A 20,329-nucleotide genomic window follows, 5' to 3' on the forward strand; every position below is an offset into this window, starting at 1 on the left:
TGTTTTAGGTTTCTTAAAATATTATCATCAAAAAAAAATGTTAGGTGTATTGTCATGACGTTGTGTATGACTAAATTTTGCGGTGTTTTCTAATTTGTTGCAAGATGGGATCAGACTACTTTGTCTACTGTTAAATTCGAGAGACAAAGAAAAGACGCCATCATGTTTCAACTCTACATTTACGGTAAACCTGTGCTAATTCCACGCTGCATTGTGGAATATTGACTTGGTGTGATCCTCAAAACGTTCTTGCGCCTATTTCAACTTATCCGGACCAATGCTGCTATCATCCAATAAACCGCCACAAGGGCATTAAATACCGTCCGTTTAAACACTTTTTAATCTGAAGCATCTCAGCGAGTAGTATACAGAGAAATTGGTGCTTTGTAAATTAGTGCTCCAGTTTACTCAAACAAAAGCAACTAATGGAAATAACATTCTGAATACAAAAGGGTCTGTATAAAGTTTAGAGTTGCCAAAAAACAGCTTATCTAAATTGTTCAATGCTCAATGGATACACAAGAGTACATTATAGTGTGGGCCCTGACCCGGTTTTTAGAAGGGAGCAGCTATTTACTAAACTTAATATATCTGTCTCAGTATCCAAAATACACATTGAAGGCCTACTTGGCCTAGTATCATAATTGACTTTGGGCTCAAAAAGACTTTTTTGAAAATCATTATTTATTAAAGAATATAATGTTTTTGCCATTGTTCATCACACTCATTATGATTTAAAATATTCATTTAATATAAGCATTTCTTTTAAGCATAACGCAATTTGAGTTGAATTAATACCATCAAAGCACAAACAGATTTGAAGGAAGTCTTAGTGACATCACTCAATAGAAATATGCGTATAAGAAATATAACACATCAATATGAAATTTACGTTGGGCTCTAATGCTGTTGGTCTTAAAACATCTAACATAAAATATTGTAACCTTGTGCTCATTTAAATCAATGGGGACTAAAATAAAACTCATGAAAAGATAATGAAGCCAGAACAGTAAAAGCGCACACAGAATTATTATATACTATCAATGATGTTGAAGTACTGTCTTCTTTCATCAGCCATCATCAGATGATTATCTGAAGTTTGAGTACTCTCCAAAGGCATGGAGATAATCAATGAGTACTCTATATAACCATTCATACTGGTCCTGTAAAATATGCAAAGCTATTGATAGTCAATCATTTATTTTAGTCATTAATTTAGCAAGGGAAACTAGGCTAGAAGAGATCAAGCAAAACTTCCAATTAGTATTATTTCTTAGCGACATAAAGACAATGGTATTTTATATTTGTACAAAGTATGGGTTGATAACATCACATATAATAGTAGAAACAATAAGTACAGGGCTAAAATATTGAACATATGTTTATATGAGCAAGTCTGTAGTTTAGAGATATTTAAGAGAAATGAGGATGTAGAAATGAGAATGGTAGAAGTTATGATGTAAGGTTGATGATTGTGCAAAAGACTATTCAAAGTGACAATGACGCAAGTTTAGCAAACTAACGCGGAAAAACGATACATTAGTCAAACCCTAATTTACTTACTTATTATATGATAAATATGTACACTATGTTTAGAAAGCAGTTTAATTTATTTTGTTGTTAAAATATAGCTAATAACTATACTTAAACATTTTTTAACTCAGCAGATTTTTATTTACATGTATTTAGTGGAGAGCTGGTTTCCAATAAGCATGAAAAATTACTGTGGAACATAATTATGTTTTCATGAGCAAGAGACTAGTATATGAATTACAAACATATGAATGATTTAAAATAGTGTGAAAAGAACAGTGTTACAAGTGTAGAAAAAAGAACATAGACTAGTAAAAACAAACTTTGTAGGAAATTACTAACAATGGTAGAGATGAACTGAGGTCGTCTCAGCTGGGCCATAACAGTAGGGGTGTAGATATCAATCACCTGCTCTGTCTTTAGTTGCTCTATAGCATTGTGGGCGCAGATAAAAAGTCCAGACTTGGTGCTACCATCCCTGACAGTGTCAAACTATTTGTATCAGCTGCTGGAATACTTTTTGGTATAATATGCGGTGAGTTGCCAGCACCAATGCAAAGTTCAAAAACATAAAAAGTATATTATAATTTGAAATTACAAACTGTAAATTATTGGAAGCTGAGAAGTAACTAAAATATTATGATCTCTCAAAATAAATATTGAAAATATGAAATTTCAAAACAAATTACATATGCAAAAACACTTACAAGCAGGTGGCGCACATTCTCTTACACATCAGCTCTTGCTGCACTCTTGAAGTTGTCTCTTGCAAGGAGAGAATCACATCAGGCGTAGGAAGTGACTCGGAGCTTTTTCCGTTTACTACGATCACTCGGACTTGCATACTGGTCTATCAATCAATCAATCAATCAACCAATGCATCAATGTAACTCACTCAGCATAAATTCAACCAGTTTACACTAACAATTGTCTCTGTTCACAAATTCTAAATTTTTTAATGGCTATTTTTCCAAAACAATTTTATTCCAGTAAATTGCTGGATCACCATAACTTGACAATTACTTAAAAGAAACGGAAAAACAACCTGTAATTCAATCAAGTTTTTGTATTAAATTTTAGTCTTGATAGAAACTAAGAACACAAAATACCAAATATGAGCAAGAGTATGCAGATCATACAGTATGTATGACAGAGTGAAGTTGAATTGAATGAGTGGATAAGAACCTGTTTTGTTTTCAGGCAAAGATCAACTAGGTTGACTGCACTTCCTTCAGTTGTGTTTTCTCTTCTTATCACAAAATCATTGATTTCAAGAGAAGTTGAATCTTTCATTGGATAGAAAGCAATCTAGAAATAAAGATACTAGAATAATTTTAAACGGATATAAAACTGTGCATAAGCGTTCACTTGCAATGGTTTTATGATTACCAATGCAAGTAATGCACTGTTATTCATAAATAACTTGTTTTACATGCTGGTAAATAATATGTACTCATAAATAACAAATCGCCATGTATTTTGTGCTAAACAAAAAAAGCGCACTGGCAAGTTTTGTGCCAATGCTCAGAGCTGCATGACAATATGTGGGTGTTAAGTAAACAACATTGTTACGCTTACCCAAGAGAAAAATAATTTTTTTCACCAGTCGTTCAAACACTAGTTCTTTTAAACTAAACTTATCGATTTAGAGGAGTCAGTAGGCTTGATATTGTTGCACTCACGGGGCTGGGCTCAAGTTGTATAATGATTGAAATGTCCTTTTCAATCATCAACTGCCAAAAGTCAGCAAGAGTGTTGGCTAGTGGTAGCTGAGTGGCTATCCACTCTTTTTTGTCTCTGTACCCCTAAAATAATAGATTTTGAACTGAAATATATTTTTACCTTAAAAATTTAGGTATTAACTCCTGGACTGCCACAATAATTGCAAAGCTAAAAAGAAGTGAAGATGTAAGGAACTGGCACTAAAAGGTTAATTAAGAGAAATTTATAAATATGCTGGGAAAATTTTGAGAACATCAAGGATTCAGCTTTTTTTTAATTTTTGATATTCTCCTGTTATGCAAAAGAAGCAGAAGTTAGTATAAATTTTAGCAAAGCTTGTATAGTTTAGTCAAAAGCCAACACCTGAGCTGAATTGTAATTACCAATACTGCCCAAAACCCCTGATTCAAGATGCACTTAACCGATGTACTCACATCAACAAATACAGCATTGATGTAGTTTCCATTTGCTCCATTTGTGAGGAATGGCATTGCGCTTTCAGCTAAAACAATTGAAAGAGCTCGCAACAGACCAAAGAAACCAGTGCGCATATAGCATGTGTGCTCGTAAGCGTTGTGAAACAAGTTGCTAGTAAGGGTGTGACAGATACATACATGGGAGTATCTCATGACATCGATTCTTATGGAGATTTGCAGGGTCCTTTCCTGGAAGAAAAGAGTGCTCAACAGAGCCAGTTCTTTCCTTTGCATGCTGTAATGTAAATATATTAAATGATAACAGCACTCTGAAATAGCGTGGTATTTGAGCTTTAAGCCTGTCTTTTGGTGTGCTTAACCATCCTTGTTTTACATGAATATAACATGATTAGGAAAACAGCTTGTCTCAGAGTAATTCGTCCAAGTTAATTATGCAAAAATATAATGTTTTTGGTATCATTCTTACTTTTTTGCAAATTAGGAGCAAATTTTGACTAACCGTTCCTAATATATGTTAAGGAGAAGTTTCACATACATTACATATTCATGGCAAGGTATAACCTTTCTTGGTGCCTTATCAATAGTTTCATATAAATCTAAAGTTTTAACCCCCAGCTCCAAATACTGTCTCTGAAAAGATTTACAAACTTGGAACTCAGCTGAGATGAGGTCAGCATCACTTCCTGGTTGTTGCAAGTGCTTTGCCATTCTAGCTTCTATGTCTGTTGGTTGGCAGTTAAACTTCGCAGTTGATAGTGACTCATAGAGAGCATCATGTAGCAGTTCATATTGTTCCTGTAGTGTTTAGATATAAATAATGAATTACTGTATCTTTGAAGACAGTTAAATACATAACTAAACTGAACATTTCTTCTATCAACTCAATTCATTGTCAATAATGGAAGCAATAGTTCCGTGTTGAATCGTTTGATATGTTGGGTAAAACAAATTCATTGCTAAGACATGAAATGATTTTGAAATATAAACTGCTACCTTTCATGGGTCATGGAAAACCAACAAAAAGTTTAAATTTACTGATATTTTATTGAAAAATTGCGTACCAAACATTGATTTAACAAAAGGTTGAACTCGGCTCTACATGTGATTGCAAGGTCAACAGAATGTTTTCATTTTATTCAGACTTTTAAGGGAAGATCGATCAATTTCCACTGTTTTATTGTAAAGAAGCATTGTACATACCACAGTTTGTATCATGCAAGGCCTTCTTGTTCTCATTTCACTCACACACTCAAAAGCATCTACAACTCCTTCTGCTGCTGCCTGGTCAAGTAGGTAGTCGAGTGCAATGTAAGTTCCAGTTCTTCCAACTCCAGCACTAAAACACATGTAGGCAGGAATTTTTCTAAGGCGCCGTTCCTTATTCAGGCACTTTGTTGTAGGTATAAATACAAACTTGCGAGTTACATCCAATTACCTGTTTAGTTTCAGTTTCAAATATCTGTTAAAACAAGTCATTTCTTCCACAATTGCTTTTGGATGCATTCTATATTTATTATAGGATTAACACTTTGTACAGCAATGTTTGAGATTGCCTCAAATTTTAAGGCAAGATGTTTCATGACAATCAATAAATGCTTTCATTGACTAAAATTGTTACTAATGTACATGATGCTAGATTTTTGAGTTGCAATTAAAATAGCTAATAGTACACTTTTAACCCAGTAAACTCAAGGTTTTTCTTAACAAAAAAAGGTATATAATATCCTGGAAAATTTTCTTATTATAGTAAAGCTTACACTGCAATATTAATGGTGGATGATTAGCCTAGTTGATAGCATTTTAGTCTACTCTTGTGAAGCTCATGTTTTCAGAACACAAGGAAACAATATTGTATTATCCCTTAAATACCGTTCAAATCATGTCTTCTTGTGCGATGGGTTCAAACAAAATAACAAGATCAGAGGTGCAGAATCTAGTAAACTGTATGCAAAAACATAATGTGACTCATCATGAGCCCACATCTTAGCTTACAATGATGCAATAGATTACAACTCACTTTAAATGATACAGTGTATTACAACTAAAGACATGACTGCGTAACTTTTGTGAGCCTATGCAAAGCCAGATAGATTCTTATAATAAAGAATGTGGTCAGCAAAACTGATTTTTGCCAACATAGGCTTCATTAAACATTCGATTTTTTTCTCGTACGACATTAAAATATTAAGTAAATGAAAATTTTTTAATGTGGCAGGCTGTTTATCCTGCCCTCACTTGGATTACTAATCAAGCGACAAAAAAAGTTTTCATGAGGCAACTATTGGTAAAACTGAAAGCTAAGTAGGATTGAACCTGGTTTTACTTGCAGACATTGGGAGGTTTTTTAAGGGTTTTCAAAAGTATGCACATTCAAGAGGATTTTATTGCCGTTATTTTATAAGTTTTAAAATCTAAACATAACTCTAGTTTTGCTAAGGCCCAAATGCATAGCTGCTTTTAATGTCACATATACTAGAAATACTCAATAAATCAGTAATTTTTCAGACAAAATATAATATTTAACTTTCCACAGTTTCTGAAGGAATTTATTCTTTTTTTAATTAGCAAGATAGTTTAGTAATATGTTATTGTTACCTTATAGCCACATCATTTTGAAAGGTTTTTTTATTTGAACAACAAAATCCTTATTTCTGCTTACTAAGATATTTTAAATTTTAGAGAATTCTTATACAAACAAATGGATAAACCAGAGTGCCTCATATGGCTTGAATAAAATTTATTTGAGGCTAAAAGCTATGAATTTCTTAAGCTTTTGCTTACTTTAAAATGTGACTGATAGTAGCAAGGCGCTACACTATATCTGCATGTTCACATAGGTGATGTGCATTTCCTTAAGAAGAATACCTGCAGTGGACAAGCAAAGGCTGTGTTTTACTGTTGCTAATCCTAGAACTGATGAGTCGGTGAAATGAAACAAACATCTCAATATCGGGAACACCGTGATCGGGCCATGACAAGTAGTTGAAGTGTGTGATGGTTCTCCTTTCTCCATCCTAAAAATAAAAAACAAGCTTCATAAAAATTGGACCGCGTTTGCATAACATAATGTGTTTTTTATCATCATTTTTAACACTTGCTGTAAAACCACAGTTTACGAGAAATAAAAGAATAGTTTCTTTAATTTATTTATAATATTGTTCTACTGGGATATAAGAATATCATACCATTCTGCAAACCAGTGCTTTGTAATAACATAAATTGTTTTCCAGTTTACTTGACAGAAAACTATTTGCAAATGGATATCTGATCACTTCATTGTATAAGGCTTTAAGAGTTATTACTATGGTATATTAAACTATACCAGCATCTCAAAAAACAAAGTATAGGATAAAACCATAGAGTTATCTCTCCCTAGAGTGATAACAAAGTATAGGATAACACAAACAAATTTACAGTTTTGATGGAACAAAGTTTTGCACATTCAAGGAAATATTAGATTATACATGTTGGACTTCATATTTGATAATTAGCAGATAAAACTCACCTTAGCAACCTCTAGATGACTCATTGAGAATTCAGCATACAAATTCACACTTTTTAGAGAAACATAAAATTCACCAAATACTTTGGCAACTCCTACTTCTAGTGGCCAGTACTGCATACACTTTGTCTAAAAATGGAAAAAATTGAGTTGACATTTCAAATGCAGACAGATTCTACCTTTGGTGTAAAGTTCGATCTCAGGTTTACGATGTACCTATTATACGAATCTTTTGTTTTACACAGTAGAACATAATGGCTTTCTGTTTTAGCCTACAAATCATATTTCGTCATATAATTGGAGCAAAGATTTGCTTGAAACTCAACTATGATTGAAATAACAAAGATGTTGATATGCTGCTCACTGAAAACCTTCTCAAAACAGCTGAAATATAAACAATGACCATTTTTCTGTTTAGAATTCTTTATGTAAAAGCGTGACATTTTCTTTATAAAACTCGTAACAAAATCGGAGTGGCGATCTGCTCAAACTTATGGTCCAGTTAACTTTCCTTTACCTGTTAACACAGATCAATTTCAATGTGTAATAATTTTTCTTCAAGTGTGGGTAACATAGTTAGTATTAAAAATATTTTGTCTCCTTTTTTCTTCTTTAACTACATGTACCAGCTCTATTCATGTCACTCCAAAGATACTGTTAATATAATATATTTTTGTTGATAGCCATTAAATGGTCAATTATGCAAAGGCTGTTTTCAAAAATGGCATTGCTGGGGTTTTATCGTAAAGTTACATTACAAAAGTTTTAACGAGGTCGGCTAAAAACTATAGTAAAAATAAAACTAGAAAATGATGAGTGATAAAATTTTAGGCTGAGATAAAAATTATTACTTAGTTCAGTAGAATACATATTTAAGCCTTATATACTCCACTATACAACATATTAAAGCCTTATAAACCCTACTATACAACATATCCAATATATAATGCCAATCCTGGAATGAAGTAAAATCAAATGTCAATGATCTTATTTACTTTCATTCATTAAGTTAAGTGAAGTTGAGTGCATGTCTACCGACTTGAAAAACTACTGATAACACTACCTTAGTGTTCTCAATGGCTCTTGTAACCATGACAATAGCACTTGGCCTCTGCTCCCAGATCATCAACCAAAAGTCTGCAACTGTTTCATTGGTGAAAGGTCCTGAATAAGATAGCAGATATTTTAATAAGTTTGTTATATTCTAATCACATTTGTTATCAGGCTTCCTTGACATTGACATCCATCTGTAGTAATAAAAGATAAAAGTTTGAGATGTATACATTGCTAAACATTTCATTGAACTTTTTCACATATTGAAGCAAAATATCTAGTAATGACGACCAATAATTAATAAAAATTAATCATCAACAACCTCAAATCATGATTGCACTTGTGACTCACCTTGGGCAGCTATGTACTGGTTATCCCTTGAATACCCCTAAAACCGTGTAAGGAGCGTTAGGTATGATTGTTAAACACAATTAGTATTCAACATTATACAAATTACACTAATATAAAATACTTGAAAAGTTCTAGTGTACATAATAGTAGTTCGCTAGAGCTTTGGTAATAAACACATATTTCACCATTGAGAAAATTTTTGAAAAGGTGACCATAAATACTAGAACAGTACAAAATTAATATAAAGTACTAAATACAAAGATTATATCTAGCAGATTTATGGCACAAAAGTCGAGACTAGCATTTTTTTGATTGCAATAAACTTATTTCAAATCAGCAGTTGAAAAACATCAAAAGAGGAAACTTATAATTAAGTCTTACATGTATTTTAGGATGCAAATGCAAAACATATCAAGTAAAGCTGGTATCAAATATTCAAGTCTTTAAAGAGAGTAAAGGTTAAATAGCAAGTACAATAGATAAAACACCAAAAATGTTGCATTCAACATTTCCTAAAGCATATACACGAAAATAAGTTTCTTTAGATGTTGGGCTACTTTACTAGTGCAACGAAGGAATGTTTGCCGTCTTTTAAATATAAATTTAGCTGATTGCAACACTATGAAACAGATTAGCAAAACATAACATATACTCAATATTTTCACACCGAAAAAACCTTTTTTTGGCCAATCTATTAAAGACCGGTGCAGTTGGAGAAGGAATAGTTTCGGAATTTATTTAAATATAATACAAATATCTGTCAAATTTTTGGTTTCTTATGCTTTTCATAGCAGCGTATCATTTTGCATGTCAGTAAGTTTTACAGTAAATGTTGAAAAGTTTATAATTATTAAAATCAAATATATTTAAAATGTTTTTGCAAATAATGTATGTTTTGCTTAAACTATTTTATTGACAGCAACCTGAAACAAACTTTTAGTTAATGTCAACATACTTTAATTGCTTTAAAACATTGACTAACCAGATGATTTTAAATCCTAAAATCTAAACTATAGACTCTACATTTACCTGATGATGAATCGAGTAAAGAAAAATGCTAGTTCAATAGCGAGTAGCTAATCATGAAATTAATTGACTTGTAGATATGGAGATAGGTGTTTTACCTTCAAAAAAGAAGCGTTAAGGAAGTCACTCTTTCCTTTAGGAGTTCCACGAAGCTTTACTCTGTGGTCATCAGCTAAAATAGATGCAGTTGCCATAACTATGATAAAAATTTTATCTTTTTGTAAAACTTTTAAGGCTTTGCTTTTGCTTCATTATCATGCAGATAATATCGACTGAACAAGTCAAGTTAATTAAGGGTGCTATAAAAATTCAAACCGACTGAAATGTATACCTAGTAAAAGCATGGTTCAGCTGGCTGGGTTATATTGAGATCTTCTTGTTGCAACTAATCAGCTAGTGATGGTAGAATTATTTTTCTGTTAAAATTTACATAAATAAAAAAACGTTTCCTGATAAAGGTAACTCGTCAGTGAAACCATTATCTCACAAACTCACCGGGGTATAAGTTCTTGTATCGGCATTTTCCTTTGTTTTGAGGCTCAAGGGCAACGTCCATTTTAGGTGATTCTTGTAGTTTGAGAGTCTACAACCAGGCAAAAAAATATTGGAGCATTCTCAATGTTGCGTCAAACTTCTTGATTGGTGAATAATAATAAAAAGTTCAGTCAAAACCTAAAAAAACCATGGCTAACTTAAAAACCATACCAATTACCTAGCACATCAACATAGTCTACAATATTGAAGAACAAATTCGTAATAAGAAAAGACAAGATAACTATTCATCATAATATTGCATTGCAAATATCAATTTCAAATATAAATTTATTCTCCAAATTTCAGCTTGCAATAAGCATACAAAATGATATGGTAAAAAATTTGAGAGCAAAGTTGGAAGTTAAATACACTCTTGACGAGGAAAGGGCACTGTGGTTAATTATTTAGCATGAGAAGCACTTTAGGGTAGGCGTGTTGATATGTCTATGGTCAGGGCATTTGTACCAAAAGGGCTTTGAAGCTTTCATGCCAAACGTGAAGTTATATCTACAATTAACAGTAGCTGACTCCGAGAATAAGTTGTTAGTTGTATGCATGATGCGCTTCACAACACTATATATACGCAAAGGATATACGTATAACATTTGAGCAGCAGCATCAATGAAATAAAGTTGTCTAGGTGTTTACTAAAAGGTATTGGATGTATGCATAGACTGAGAGAACTTGTTAGATAATTAGTTTTATTTCTCTTCACTACCTTCTATGTTTAGTGCATGAATTCTGCTCTCACAATAAAACTTACGCATATGTAATAGTTTGTGTGATATACTGCTAATTCCTTTTTGAAAGTATAGAATAGCTATAGTTGCAATACATATTACAAAAGGTTTACTGTAGTAATCGCGATTACATTATGACAGGCTAATTATATTCAAACCAAACATGCATTTCAAACAGTCTACAGTTTTACAGCAGCCAAGATAGAACATTTTTGAAATTATGTTTTCTGCTACCAGTGACAGGCATAAATCTATTTCCTAAAAATACATATATTGCTAGGTTTTTTGCCAAAAATTTTTTTTAGAAAATTTATGTGTTGGTATGGCTGAGCAGTTGTGAGTGTGAGAAATAATTCTTTGAAAAACAAAATAGAAATAAATGCTCTGTCAGTAGCATGATTAGTCAAATTTGGTGGTCACAATGATATTTTTCTATCGGCCAGTTTTATGACATGAAAAATTTAACTTATTTAACATTACACATTTGACATTGAATTATTATTATTACATAAATTTGTTTATTACATTATTAATTTTACTGAAATAAACATAGTATTATTATAGATCTCACATCATACTGGTCTCTGATGGCTGCTTTATTTGTCTTTGTGTACCATCCAAGTTTGTGAACTGGTATTGCCTCTGAATTAGGCTTTAGCTCTTCCATGTTACCGTAAGTTGTTTCTTCAAACTGCGCTGAAAGCCTGGCAGTGACTTCACAAGTTCTATTTGCTGAAACAACCGTACTTTTGTGGCATGTCAAGGTTTAAATCAAACTCAGTCATGCAAGATGACAAGATGTTGGCAGTCAATAAAACCTTTAGTTTTGTTAAATTGTTTGATCTAACATTGTAGAAACTTCTTATGGTGTTTTCGTTTATTATTACATTAAACTTACACGTAACTAGAATGTATGTATGCATCTGATTTATTGAAATTAAAATATTTTTACCAATTTCTATGTTGACTACATCGACTTACCATGGTTTTCACTACCTGTGTCTATGACTTCAGTTGAAAATTCCATTGTCCCGTCTGTCTTTTCAAGTGACTTGTTCCGGATTCTTAATAAACACAAATAAGCTATGATATTGTTTGTCTTACACAATCAGTGCTACCAAAGTGAAATTGTTCTATACATTTAAGCTGCTGATAGATATGCATACAAGAGTCACAGCTTTAGAGAAAAATCACTTGTTTTAATCGGCTGGCTCAATGGCATGTAGTAAATAAATTATAGTCTATCTCCTCTAACTATGGCTTTTTACTTACTCACCTCCACAGCATGTAGACTAAGATAATGACCAGAGCTGCTAGAGCAAAACTACCTACTACTGCTCCTGCTATGACTCCACTTGATCGGTCACCTTTAGGAGCTAAAATTTAGTGGAATGAACTGAAATTGAAGCTGTTCATGAACTTTGATTCTAAGTATATGATTAAACAGTTTGAGATTAACTTCTACACAAATACACAATGTTTATCAATGTTACTAACCTATTGCGGTGATGTAGTCAGGATGAAGCTCAATAAGTGGGTCAAGTCCTTCCTGAAATGAAAGCTTGCCATTATTTCTAATATGGTATCATAAATAGGTCTTCAGTAGCAAAGGAAATTTTACATTCTCAAAATAATGAAAGGCATAGAATGCAGCTTTGGACTTCTAGGGGTTTCATTCAGCTTGTTACATTACATTACTATAGAAACGCAATATTTATGAACCAATTATTTGCTATTATCAACAAAAAAATTGATTGATTGAATTTATCTATATCAACTCAGAAATTGAATGTACATAATGGAACACTGGTTCTTATTCACAGTATTGGTAACGGTTCATTATCAAACTTTCATTTAACTTACCTCAGTCTCTACCTTGACAGCTATGTATATCACGTATTCTGCTTCTTTTTCAAGCTCTCCATTGTTAAACTCTTTGTATTTCTTCTTATCCCCAATTGTGAATACGTATTTGTCTCTAATTTTATCAGCAGATAGTTCAGCAGTTGTATAGCAGTAACACTCAGCTGACTCCCTGTATCGGTTGCCTGCTGACTCTTTGGTGCACCCACAATTTCCGGTGTCTCTTTTTCTTTGACCTTTAGGCTGTTTAGTTAACATCACAAGATATGACCTAAAATTAATTAAGGGCAAGTCTTTTGAATAGCTTGAAATTATAAATAACTATGTACAATGTCCTATTATTGTGAAACTAAAGAATGCATAATTGCTTTCAATTAATGATGAATATAAAGGAAAATATAGCAGCTACATTTGTGAAATCCTCCTTGCTACTGTAGCAGTTGACTCGTGCTCTAAAATGAACTGACTCGTTATCTAATTTTTATGAGCACAAATACGCTGAGATAAATACAGTAAGAGATTGTTAGCTATGCCAACAATGAACAGAGAACAGGTATTTGCCCAATTATTTCCAAATGCTGGAAGGTTTATTGGTGTTACTGTTACAGAGGTAGGCTGCTATCCTAAATGTACCCAGTTTGAGTTTCACTGAAATAAAACCTTTATTCTCTTTTCTAATCCTGGATTCAAACAAGCGGCTGTCAAAACATACGTAACTTTTATAACGGTAAAAATTTAACATGTGCATGTGCACAGTTCATGCAAGATTATGCACATATTGGCTACATAGCTGTTTTAACTGGAAAATGAGTGTTATTTATTCAAAACTTGGGAGTTTGCATATTGACAAGCCAGGTTTTTTCAATTAATTTAGCGTTGAAATTTACCAAAATGGCTTACTATTTATACCTATTTAGGATTTTAGCCAAGAGTTAACAATATTAGACTTTATTTTAACTAATTCAAATCATGAATAATTAGTTTTCAAATATATTCTCCATTTTAAAGCCTGTCACTTTCAGTTACTTCCATATTGATTGTTTTTAAAGCAGATTAAAACAAAAGTTATTGCTATGGAAATTTCTAAAAAGGCAAACATTTGTAGGTGCTTCATGCCCTTACTTCAGTGTGGTTTCCGACAAGAAAAATACATGTTAACATAAGTTGACAAAAGCTGTATGCAGTTCTTAGGTGCAAAAAACTGCTTTAGATTCCAAATTAAGTCATGACTGCTAATTATGCAAAATAGAGTAAATGATACCGCAGACAGTACCTACCCAATAATACCACGTTCTATGCTGATTTTCTTTATTTTGACCTTCACAGAAATTCCTTTACTGGCTCCTTTTACCAACTCAATTGTTGACCCTTGAATGTTCAAAACTGCAAAAATTGTAAAAATATATGGGAAGCTATCGGATACAGCAACTGCACCTACATGTAGCTGTGTTAACAGTTCTAAAATCAAAATAAAAGTCTATGATTCTAGAGTTCAGATAAAATGAACTTTTCACAACTATATCTTCAAAATTCCTTCATACATAAATCTATGTAGGCAAATTTAATAGCAGTCATGAGCAATTTGAATTTAAAAAAGTTTTCTCACAGCTGTTTGTGACTCAAGTTGTTAATGATCGTGGAGCACTAACCGGTTAGCTGTGAATATACTCGGTTTTCTGATACCATTCCTTGTCCGATAGAATTTATTGCTGAAGTACTGCATTTAATGAGAGTGGCTGAAGGAACCCCACAGAAACTTATTGTAGCTGTTTCATCCAAATCAGATTGCAATTCAGTATTAATTGCAACCGACTCTGAGTGGCTACAACTTACCTAAAACACAGAATTTGCGAGGAGAAAATGTAAGAATAAATGCTATGGGCTGCAAAATTCTTGTTAGATAATTAACTTTCATGACATAAAATATAAGGTTATTCTAAGTATCAAAGAAGCATGCAACCATTGCAGATAAACTTCAAAGATCTGCATATTAATATTGCTAAAGGCTTCTATATGAGAACTACTAAAGATCTCAAAGAAAAGTATGATATAAAGTTATTTTCAAATGAGTAAGAATAACATAACATACATAGATCTAAAAAGCTTATAAGAGAGCGAGAAGTTTACGCATAGTTACCAAAAGAGTCGATTTTTCATCATATTTTTAATAGACAGCTTGGCCTCTCTTACCATGTAACTCTGAATCACTCCGTTGGGAATCTCTGGTTTATATAAATTGACTTTAACACAACTTGCGTTGGATACTAGCATCGTAATCGGTACTTCTGGTGCCTCTATAAATATACATCACTACATGTATATATGTTGTTTACTTTTGTTTAATTAGGAAATAAAGAAAGAACACTGTATAGTCACACATTATTGGCAGAATTTAACACTCTACTCTCCAACTACTGATTATATTTTTGAGAAATGAATTTTAAATGCTTATCGTTCAAAACTTGTCCTTTCTAATTAACAAAAATAAGGTGGGTGTTTATTTCAACAGTATTTAAGTACGAAAAGTTGTATGCAAAAAACAGTTGCAATCATCATTGATAGTCAGTTCAATATTTTCCAAGCAGTTTTGCTTTGACATAATTTTAACCTTGAATATTTTGTATGCTAGAAATGTATGTCTGCAGCCCCATTGTAAATCACTGTAATAAGCATTTATATATTTTGCAACCTTTGGGTTAAATGTAGCTGTTGCGGATTCCACTGAGAATTTGCACCAGCTGGAACGGTTGTGCTGTGTACAATAATACCTGTTTCTTTTACAAGCATGCAATAACTTTTCCACCTAATACCTACCATAATACTTTGTACACATCACAATATCAACTTATTTCCATCACAATATGTTATTGGCAACGAGGTGCAAAGTACAAACATTGCTATAATCACATCATCATGAACAATTCAAGCGCAGCGCACAGTTAACCACAAACTGTGATTAAGGCAGTGTTTTGTAAGCATTTGCAAAATAGAAAGGGATCGTTTGACGATGATTCTGCAAGAAGTTATCTGGACTTTCAGCCTGGGATTGACCGGGGTTGGTGGCCCAAGTTTAATAACCGAAAAGACAAAAACCTTGTTTTTTTGTTTTGTTTTTGTTTACTGAATTCTTCCCTGAAGCTCTAGTAGATCGTAAGCTCTCTTGGTCAGTAGGTATCAATATCTTCAGCTGATCACAACCCATTTATTTCACTCTTACCTATATTGAGGGATTACATTTAAATACATTAGTCTACTCGCCAACAACTATTTGCTTAGCGCCAGCCAAGGAGAACCAAAGGTTTGTTTTATTTGTTTATCATAGATTAACTCTTGTCTTTTCACTGCTTTTGGGAAAATGTAAAGATCTGACTTTTGTTGTTATAATATTTGCTTACTTCAATTCACATGTATGTCTCAATTTATATTCTAGCATCTTGATATTTGTTTTTTTCATGTTAGCCATGTTCTTTTACACTTCACGTTGCTGACTCTAATGGGAAAATACAATATAGTAAGAGTATCTATCAACAAACAAATCAAGCTGCCTCTTGTTGTTTTATATTCAATAGCATCAGAAATGTTTCACTCTCTCTAATTAAGCTTGTAGGGTGTCTAGCAGACCCAAACTGCTATAGTAGCTGATCACTTGTTTCTTTAAATGCAAAAGCTATAGCAATTTTTTGAGATGTACAACATCTCCAACGGAAACAAATGTGAAATAGACTAGTTAGACTCGCTAATATTTTGTGTACCTTGTAACTTTTTAATCTAATTGGTCTTTTGATATCACAAAGTGCTGAAAGGGTGTCAGAAACTAAACTCACCAACACTGCAAAATCATTTGGTTTTACACAATTTCCAGTTCAGTCAATATCACTGTAAATTACAAGAACACCAAAAACTGTAGATTCAATAGACCAATAGTCAAATATCAAAAACTACTTAGTCAAATATCTGTTAGTTATTCATAATTAACCTAAGAAAGGTTTTTGATGAGTAACCAGAGTTTTTGAAAAAAAATCAGTTACATTTAACCTATAAAAATATGCCTTAGCGCGTGATATTTGCTGCTTATCATCTATAGAAGACCGGTAAAACATAAAAATACATAGTAAATACTATAAAATACTTTTAAAAATAACACAGTATGCTGATAGCTATTTTCATTTTATTTTTTTTAAAGCTTTGTCAATCTATTATTTTACTACAAATTTAATTGTCTTTAAAAGTGAAGATATTCACACAAAAAAAAAACTTGTGGTTGCAGTGAGATATGAGATAGGAATAAAATTAAACTGCTCATATTGGTCACATTTGACACAAATTATTTGGAATGTTTTTTGGTAAAGGTGCGCTAAAATTCAACTAGTTAACTTTTACAATATTCACATCCATTCAGATGTCGATTTGAAAGCAACAACATTGGCTGTTATTAGTTGATATCCTAAATTATATACTTTCCTTGAAACTACTATTTATGTTATTAATGGCTCCATGAAATAAAAAAGCTATGTGCAAAAGAGTGAATGTTTCAATCAGTTATCCAGTCAAACTGTTACATTGTCTCTCTATTGCATTTGGTTTTTTTCACATTGAGTTTCATCTGGATTACCTTTACCACTGCTAAATTCTGTAAAACAAGCACTTGATTAAAGTTGCCAACCTAACAGGCGAGCATTTTTCTTCTTTTATATTGCAAAGTCAGCCAGTAATTTCATTGCCCAAAAAAGTTTATCTACGTCTAACAGTCTTAGAAATTTGGAGAGAAATATTGGGTTATCAATAATTTTAAGTATAATTAAAACAGTTACACTTACTGGTTTCAGCAGTGACAATAAAGCTCTCCATTTTACTGCTCCTATTTTCATTGTTAGTTGCTGTGATAGAAACGGAGTAGTTGGTAAATGGAAAAGCACCTGGCACCAGGATACTACCAGCAGAGGCGTTATTGACAGAGAAGAACAGGCGTTCTTTAGCCTCGGTGATGGTGATCAAGTAGGGCTGGATATATTGGCATTTGTGTGTAGATTCCTGACAAAATTATAAAAAGTGGCAATCATAAATTATTTAACAATGTTACATCGGCCCCAAAAAACCTTGAAAGACGATAAATCCTTATAATATGGGGTATTTATAAAATATACCACGTCTAAGTCAACCCAAAAGTTATTCAGCATGAAATAATAAAAATTACATGAAGTATACTATTACATTACAGTTGTCATTAAGGCACATGTAGGTTCTGAAGAAGTCTCGTAAGATCAGTTTGCACCACAACTATTACCATATATGCTCATCAATACCCTCACTTTAATTGTCCTACTTATTAACAGAGCTGTTTTTGCTGTGTCAATATACACTATAAACGCCCCTGAATTGACACATTGTGTATATACTTTGCCATATTTAGTAGCAAAATATTAAAGTGATTGAAGTCTAACAATAGAAACGATGCAGTATTAAATTCGTTGTCATGCACAATAACATGTAAGTTAGTTACAGCTACCACTAAAATAGAGCATCTCTTATGTTGCATTGGCTTGCTATAACCAAAAACAGCTGACTTAATACATTACATGATCCTCTATATTTTCAATTTTTGTCCTGAAATTACATTAAAACATCAAAAGAACACAAAAAACCATGGAAAGACACCTTGACCTTCAGGAAAAAAACTATAATTAATCATATATTATATCTGATCAATTGCTCTAGATTTCTATTATCGATGTTGCGATATAAATACTGACAGTGTGTACTTGAAACTGCTTACTTCCAGGTAGATGTTGATTGTAACTGTGTTCTCTGACGTTCCATTAGAACTTAATGAAAAGACTGGAGGGGACGGATCTGGTAAAAAGTAAACAGCATTTTGCAATAACCAAAAGTTTGGAAAAAATCAAATAATTTAGTGGAGCTATTACATATAGTTACAATGATAACTAAACTAACTTTTACTTGAAAGCATGTCTTAGTAAAAAGATGTTAGTGCAATAGGCAATAAACTCACTAGTCACTAGTGTACAAATGGAGATACTAACAATTTGTTTAGCAAACATTTAGTTATGTAATCAAGTGAGGCTCTTGAGTGCCATGATTACAAAATATGACTTTTGTCAACCTCACATCTATTTTATAGAAAACTCGATGTACAAACATTTACAACAGTATGTATGGCACTATAAAAATGCTTACCATCACACGTGACATATACAATAATTTCTTCTTTCTAATTGCTAGCTTGATGCCCGGGCAATGCCAGGCATCCAGCAAGCAATGGCAAATGTTGCTATATGTTAAATACAAATTGATTTTCTGTCCAAAGGCTTTTTATTTACTCGACCAACGCTGCAGTAAAGCTAGTAGGCTCTATATACATGTATATATATAAATATGTATATATATATATATATATATATATATATTGTAGAGGACGGACAAATATACTTTTTATGCCATCATTACATATCTGTGTTCACCTGTTATAACCTTATATACACATTCCTCATATATCTTTGTCTTTGTTATGTAACACTTTATATCTAAGCCTTTCACACAGGCCTGCCATAACTAATATGTGCATTGTTATGTAAGAGCTATTATACTACTTTTATGGGCAAGGCTAGAAGTGGGCGGACAAAGGCCAGTATATAAGGAGGAGACGCAAGCCACCTCGTTGGGATAGTTGCGAACTTGATGCTGTTGTTGTACGTGTGTTCATGATTATATATATATATATATATATATATAATTAATAGACTAAACTTCACTCAAACGAATTGATTACGTTCATACCTGCCTGGGTGGCTTAGACAGGACCATTCAACCAGAACTGGTCTGACCCCGAAAAAGAACTGCATGAGAAATACCTAAGGAAGGCTAGGGGTTGGGCTACGCTACTACTGAACCTAATCGGAGATGCAATAGCTTAAGGGATCAGGCCTTACAGTAAGCTAGCCCGGGACCTAGACTAACCAACGATAGGGACTCAGAAAGCAGGCTGTATTATGATTCCGAGCGGGCCTGAGATTGGGCAACAGCCATGGCCTGATCGGACCACCAGGTGTTTCAGACAGGCCTGACAAGGGGAAGGCCCAGAGTTCAGGCTGCACCTGCTTGTTAGGATAGTAAGGCTGGCTCAGCAACCGGGGTCAGGCCAATACACTGGTGGCAGAAGTGGGATAGAGTAAACCCACAAAGAGGACTAACAAGGCACAATCATGGCCAGACGCACTCGCAGCGCGGAACGACCGGGAGTCGCCCAATGGGAATTACTAGATGGTCTAGAGCGACTGACGAATGCAATGGAAAAAAATGATTGTTAACCAAGAGGTGCGGAGAAATCAGGGACCCCCGGTAGCCAGAAAGACATTCAAGGCTCCTGAATATGATGGGAACGGTAGTTTGGAGGCCTTCATAAGGCAGTTCAATTATGTGGCTATCGCGAATGACTGGGGAGCCAGATTCGCCGAACTACGCAATCGATTAAGGCTGAGAGAGCAGGCCAAGGAATGTGGACATGGACAGACGTTGCAAGCGGTATTTAACAACTTCCGAGCAAGGTTTGG

The 20,329-nt window shown here is 33.3% G+C and overlaps 1 protein-coding gene across 1 annotated transcript; it reads right to left on the reverse strand.

Annotated features, from left to right (window-relative positions):
- Window positions 1–1,088: 1,088 nt before the first annotated feature.
- Window positions 1,089–19,983, reverse strand: LOC137404729 (receptor-type tyrosine-protein phosphatase kappa-like). Its single transcript, XM_068090961.1, has 22 exons — window positions 19,971–19,983; window positions 18,535–18,611; window positions 17,579–17,792; window positions 14,952–15,055; window positions 14,411–14,594; window positions 14,039–14,144; window positions 12,762–13,032; window positions 12,396–12,447; window positions 12,175–12,274; window positions 11,470–11,602; window positions 10,120–10,207; window positions 9,723–9,796; window positions 7,198–7,323; window positions 6,558–6,706; window positions 4,893–5,028; window positions 4,341–4,487; window positions 3,870–3,966; window positions 3,690–3,757; window positions 3,216–3,338; window positions 2,241–2,383; window positions 1,876–2,011; window positions 1,089–1,163 (listed from the first exon to the last, which is right to left on the reverse strand). The coding sequence occupies exons 1-22, from the start codon at window positions 19,981–19,983 to the stop codon at window positions 1,089–1,091; spliced, it is 2,616 nt and encodes an 871-aa protein (XP_067947062.1).
- Between the last annotated feature and the right edge of the window lie 346 nt (window positions 19,984–20,329).

This window comes from Watersipora subatra, chromosome 9, assembly GCF_963576615.1.
Source record: "Watersipora subatra chromosome 9, tzWatSuba1.1, whole genome shotgun sequence".
In the NCBI taxonomy this organism is placed as follows: Eukaryota; Metazoa; Bryozoa; class Gymnolaemata; order Cheilostomatida; family Watersiporidae; genus Watersipora; species Watersipora subatra.